Genomic DNA, 6,299 nt, shown 5'->3' with positions numbered 1-6,299 from the left:
CTAAAAGTTAAAGGTCCCAGGAGTGCCATCCCAAACTTGGAGTGTATAACCTTCAGAGGTAGTTTCCGGCACGACATTTTGATCTTCCTGTTCCTCTACGGAAAAATATTTCTCAATCAAGTATAGTGACGCTTCGTACACAGACTCATTTTTATGGTTTTGTAGAGCTTCAATTTTGTCCAAACCTCCACATTCTTCAATCATCGTACTGAGCTTCTCAGTTTCACCTAGTTTCTCAGCAGCCTGGAATATATTGGAAATGGCATCCAGAATAACCATAATAATTTTGGTATCTTTTGCAGTTAAGAGGTTCATCAGTGGTTCTATTATGCCACAATGAACGAGGTATCCAATCTGTTCAACTGTTCCGCCACTTGTGTAGTTGCTCACAGCCCATACAGCTTCCTTTTGTGTCTGAAAGCCCGCCTTAGCAAGAACAGCAATGAGGAATGGGACTAATCCATGATTGACAACTTGCTGTATCTGGTCCTGGCGGCCAGTTGTGATGTTTGAGAGGGTCCGTGTAGCTTCCTTGTGAATTTTAGTTTCGGAGTTCATCAGTAGGCTGGGAAAGATGGCAAGTGCTCCTGCGTCTATTACAGCCTGTGTCTGTTCATACGTGCCAGCGGCAATATTGCCTATCGCTCTTAGCGCAGGAGTCACAATTGGCACTTCAGTAGCTCCTAGGAGCTTCACAAGTTGGGGCACAGCTCCTGTTTTCACAACCATTTCAATCCGTTCATGTGGACCAAGAGTCAGGTAGGAGATGGCCCAGCAGCTATCTGCTAATACTTCTGGATCTTCATGATGCAGGAGCCGAACTAAAGTCGGGAGAATCTTCTCAACAGCATCTAATGGGGGTACAGCATTCTTGTGGCGACAAAGGTTTAAAAGTGTCCTGGTCAGGTTACGTAGGTAACCACGTGCTAAGGATGACATATCAGGAACTGCAAGAAGAGCCAGCAGTGGGTCAACTGCACCATACCTGATAACCAGGTCTCGGAAAACTGGACCATCGCCTGCAATATTTCCTAGAGCCCATGCGGCTTGGTCCCGGATGTGAGCGTGGGGAGATGCCAAGAGAGAAATGAATGCTGGAATAGCACCTCCATCTACTACAGCTTTGGTCTGTTGCGAAGTCCCGGAAGCAATGTTAGTGAGGGCCCAAGCAGATTCAAACTGGATGCGACTAGAGTCGGTTCTGCCCAAGAAGGACACAAGTTGTGGGATCAAACCAGCCCGGATGATGGTGCCTATGGGTGGCTGCTTTCCCCTAGAAAGCAGTTTCCTTGCAGCCTGAGTAGCTTGGAGCTGGCTTCCCAAATTGTTGCTATTTATGGCTTTGACAATGTCCTCAACAGACCAATGTACAGTGCCCTGGTTGTTGCGGTGTTCCTGCAGTGGAGACGCAGCAGCATCATCGGGAAAGGAGCTCACATTTCTCCTTTTCAGCATCTGGTCATCCTTCTTAGCTTTCCTCAGCTCCACATTAACTTCTATTCGGCGCCGCCTCATTTCTGTACTGTCTTTCCCCTTGTTCTTGAACCTGTGAAGGTGGGCAGCTGGCGAATCAGCATTGTCGTTGGTGGGCATGGTTATGAGACCAAGGGAGAAGCTCCACACAGCCGCTCAGGCTTGCACAGGAGACCCGTGAGCAGAGGACGGGCTGCGGTTCGGTGGCTCCGAGAACGTCTACAGTGGCTCAGCTCTCAGAAGGTGTGTTGGGGTCCAACCCCAGCAGGTCCAGGGGTTCCCAAAGGTGTGGACAGAGTCGGCGAAGAATGAAGGACACGGAGACAGCGTTCCGTTGATCAGCAGCCTAGCCAGGATCTCCAGCCAAGTTCTGTCCAGGATCTCCAGCCAGGTTCTGTGTTTTAGTGCCTTGATACGTCCGTATTTATACCGGCTGATTGTAATCCTATCAATGTCTGTTCCAAAGGTTAGGGCGTGTCTCTTCTCCATTCCAGGGATTAAAGATTACGTAGCTTAAGCATGACTGTTCGTAGTGAAAGTGATTAACCACCCGGCTGGCACTTAGTTAAAGGGTTTTGTTCCCTCCCTAACTTCAGGGGAAAATCCCTACCTGGGGAAACAACCTCTCTCAGAGAGGTGACCTTGGTTAAAACACATAGTGCCAAGGAGGGGAGCAAACATATTAAGAACAGTATGCCATTATGCGCCAGGTCCCTTGAAACATATGCCGAGCAGAGCAGAAGTTCCTTCCCTGCAGCGACTGTGTCAGGCAGCAAGGATGGACCGGCTCCCGGCAAATTCCCCCTTTTTATTTTTTAAATGATGGCGCATGTAAATCTGCGGCCACCTCTTGGATTGGGTTGCTTAAGGCTCGGAAGAAGGCTGACAAGCAATGGTAGCGAGCATAGCTATAAACATAGTGGTTGGAGTGCACAAGGAGCCTGGTTCCTGTAGAAGGTTGCGAGCCTGTTCACTCAAGGGATTTCAGCTGTCCTCAAGTCAGTGGTTTGGTTGTCCTTGTTGACCCGGCTAGCGGGCGGCATCATTGGCGCCAGGCTTCCCGAAGCTTCAGCGAGTTGAAGGGCTTCATCAAAGGGTCCATCAGGGCCGCTCTTGGTGGTGACGTAGGTGTTCGGGGAGGAGTCAGCTGTGCCCTGTGGGTCGGCTGATATGAAGATACCGGGGAGGAGGAGTGGGGGGAGGAGGAGGAGGAGGAGGAGGAGGAGGAGGAGGAGGAGGAGGAGGACTAGGACGAGGAGGAGGAGGAAGAGGAGGAGGAGGAGGAGGAGGAGAAGGAGGGTAGTAGAGAGAAAAAGAAGAGAAAGCAGAAGAACTACAAGGCATGGAAGTGTTTAGAAAAAAAGAGGGAGAAGAAAGGGAAGAAGACAACATCCTGACACAGCCCTGTCCTTCAGCTGCCCCTTTCCCTGTAGTCCAAGGAAGAAATAGGAAACAAGTCCTGTTGCACAGTGACAGGGCAGCTGCTGTCAGCCAGTCTTTGACTTTACCTGGGTTCCGATGTGAGCTGGGTGTGGGAAGGGAAGCAGCCATGGGGGCAGGGGACCTCCCTCCGAAGGGGTGAGGGTTCAGGTCTGCAAAGTTGGGGGGAAGCGCGGTGAGGGTCTGTGCCCCACCTCCGTTGACCCCCAAGTTGTCTCCTGACGGCCCCGCTGCGACTGTGTCTGTCTTAGGTTGTTCCTTCCCTGAGGAATCTTACCATCTCTGGCTAACCAGCCATCCTCCGGGGCCAAGCAGAGTGATGTGACGTGTGCGGATGAGGGATGGGGCAGCACGCCCCTGCAAGAGGCTCAGTTCTGTCTCCTTGGTAGCATGTGCCCCCGTGGCCTCCACGCCCAGCACCTGCCTTGGGCTCCCCTCGCCTGCCAACGGGGTCCCGGCTCGGGTCACATCTCCTTGGGAACCCAGGATTCTTCCCCAGGGACGGCCCAGCACACCCCATTGGGCGAGAGACAGATGCAGGGCACCGGCCACCACCAGGCCTCAACCTCAGCGTGAACAGCCAGCTCAGGGCTGCACATCTGCTGCAGACGGGCACTGGTCAGGTGTGCACTACCCGCCTGGCAGTTTTGTTAAGGGTTTTGTTTTTGGTTTTGGATTTTTTTGGGGGGGAGGGGGTGGGGGTGGAATTTGTTCTTTACTTACAGGAGACTGCAAGCTATGAAATTCCACTTAGGAGAAACTCACAGAGAGCAGAAGCTTCATACAGTATGTACAGTTTGGAACTGTTCACCTATAGATTCATTGTACAAAGTGCTACAATAACAAACCACGTTTAAAGAGAGTTCTTTATTTAAAAAAAAAAAATATTTTATTGATCTTTCACAGAGAGGAAGGGAGAGGGATTGAGAGCCAGGAACATCGATGAGAGACAAACACCGATCAGCTGCCTCCTGCACGCCTCCCGCTGGGGATGTGCCCGCACCAAGGCGCATGCCCCCGACCGGAATGGAACCTGGACCCTCGAGTCCGCAGGCTGACTCCCCATCCACTGAGCCAAACCAATCAGGGCTGAAAAAGAGTTCTTAGTAGAGAAACAGTGAGACGTACTGATACCAAACACAGTACACAACAGACAACTTTATGCCTCAGTTGTCCAATCTAAAAGTTAAAGGTCCCAGGAGTGCCATCCCAAACTTGGAGTGTATAACCTTCAGAGGTAGTTTCCGGCACGACATTTTGATCTTCCTGTTCCTCTACGGAAAAATATTTCTCAATCAAGTATAGTGACGCTTCGTACACAGACTCATTTTTATGGTTTTGTAGAGCTTCAATTTTGTCCAAACCTCCACATTCTTCAATCATCGTACTGAGCTTCTCAGTTTCACCTAGTTTCTCAGCAGCCTGGAATATATTGGAAATGGCATCCAGAATAACCATAATAATTTTGGTATCTTTTGCAGTTAAGAGGTTCATCAGTGGTTCTATTATGCCACAATGAACGAGGTATCCAATCTGTTCAACTGTTCCGCCACTTGTGTAGTTGCTCACAGCCCATACAGCTTCCTTTTGTGTCTGAAAGCCCGCCTTAGCAAGAACAGCAATGAGGAATGGGACTAATCCATGATTGACAACTTGCTGTATCTGGTCCTGGCGGCCAGTTGTGATGTTTGAGAGGGTCCGTGTAGCTTCCTTGTGAATTTTAGTTTCGGAGTTCATCAGTAGGCTGGGAAAGATGGCAAGTGCTCCTGCGTCTATTACAGCCTGTGTCTGTTCATACGTGCCAGCGGCAATATTGCCTATCGCTCTTAGCGCAGGAGTCACAATTGGCACTTCAGTAGCTCCTAGGAGCTTCACAAGTTGGGGCACAGCTCCTGTTTTCACAACCATTTCAATCCGTTCATGTGGACCAAGAGTCAGGTAGGAGATGGCCCAGCAGCTATCTGCTAATACTTCTGGATCTTCATGATGCAGGAGCCGAACTAAAGTCGGGAGAATCTTCTCAACAGCATCTAATGGGGGTACAGCATTCTTGTGGCGACAAAGGTTTAAAAGTGTCCTGGTCAGGTTACGTAGGTAACCACGTGCTAAGGATGACATATCAGGAACTGCAAGAAGAGCCAGCAGTGGGTCAACTGCACCATACCTGATAACCAGGTCTCGGAAAACTGGACCATCGCCTGCAATATTTCCTAGAGCCCATGCGGCTTGGTCCCGGATGTGAGCGTGGGGAGATGCCAAGAGAGAAATGAATGCTGGAATAGCACCTCCATCTACTACAGCTTTGGTCTGTTGCGAAGTCCCGGAAGCAATGTTAGTGAGGGCCCAAGCAGATTCAAACTGGATGCGACTAGAGTCGGTTCTGCCCAAGAAGGACACAAGTTGTGGGATCAAACCAGCCCGGATGATGGTGCCTATGGGTGGCTGCTTTCCCCTAGAAAGCAGTTTCCTTGCAGCCTGAGTAGCTTGGAGCTGGCTTCCCAAATTGTTGCTATTTATGGCTTTGACAATGTCCTCAACAGACCAATGTACAGTGCCCTGGTTGTTGCGGTGTTCCTGCAGTGGAGACGCAGCAGCATCATCGGGAAAGGAGCTCACATTTCTCCTTTTCAGCATCTGGTCATCCTTCTTAGCTTTCCTCAGCTCCACATTAACTTCTATTCGGCGCCGCCTCATTTCTGTACTGTCTTTCCCCTTGTTCTTGAACCTGTGAAGGTGGGCAGCTGGCGAATCAGCATTGTCGTTGGTGGGCATGGTTATGAGACCAAGGGAGAAGCTCCACACAGCCGCTCAGGCTTGCACAGGAGACCCGTGAGCAGAGGACGGGCTGCGGTTCGGTGGCTCCGAGAATGTCTACAGTGGCTCAGCTCTCAGAAGGTGTGTTGGGGTCCAACCCCAGCAGGTCCAGGGTTCCCAAAGGTGTGGACAGAGTCGGCGAAGAATGAAGGACACGGAGACAGCGTTCCGTTGATCAGCAGCCTAGCCAGGATCTCCAGCCAAGTTCTGTCCAGGATCTCCAGCCAGGTTCTGTGTTTTAGTGCCTTGATAAGTCCGTATTTATACCGGCTGATTGTAATCCTATCAATGTCTGTTCCAAAGGTTAGGGCGTGTCTCTTCTCCATTCCAGGGATTAAAGATTACGTAGCTTAAGCATGACTGTTGGTAGTGAAAGTCATTAACCACCCGGCTGGCACTTAGTTAAAGGGTTTTGTTCCCTCCCTAACTTCAGGGGAAAATCCCTACCTGGGGAAACAACCTCTCTCAGAGAGGTGACCTTGGTTAAAACACATAGTGCCAAGGAGGGGAGCAAACATATTAAGAACAGTATGCCATTATGCGCCAGGTCCCTTGAAACATATGCCGAGCAG

General features: G+C 50.5%; 2 protein-coding genes across 2 annotated transcripts; both read right to left on the bottom strand.

Moving 5' to 3' along the window:
• On the bottom strand, positions 1-1,865 carry LOC132242007 (importin subunit alpha-1-like). The gene has a single exon (XM_059710944.1). It carries the CDS (start codon positions 1,591-1,593, stop codon positions 1-3), a length of 1,593 nt encoding a protein of 530 aa, XP_059566927.1. The 5' UTR covers positions 1,594-1,865.
• A 2,227-nt stretch (positions 1,866-4,092) lies between these two features.
• On the bottom strand, positions 4,093-5,732 carry LOC132242006 (importin subunit alpha-1-like). The gene has a single exon (XM_059710943.1). It carries the CDS (start codon positions 5,683-5,685, stop codon positions 4,093-4,095), a length of 1,593 nt encoding a protein of 530 aa, XP_059566926.1. The 5' UTR covers positions 5,686-5,732.
• Between the last annotated feature and the right edge of the window lie 567 nt (positions 5,733-6,299).

The sequence above is a fragment of the Myotis daubentonii genome, chromosome 9 (genome assembly GCF_963259705.1).
Source record: "Myotis daubentonii chromosome 9, mMyoDau2.1, whole genome shotgun sequence".
Classification (NCBI taxonomy): Eukaryota; Metazoa; Chordata; class Mammalia; order Chiroptera; family Vespertilionidae; genus Myotis; species Myotis daubentonii.
Note: the sequence above shows the minus strand (reverse complement) of the source record. Positions and strands in the feature narration are given on the sequence as shown.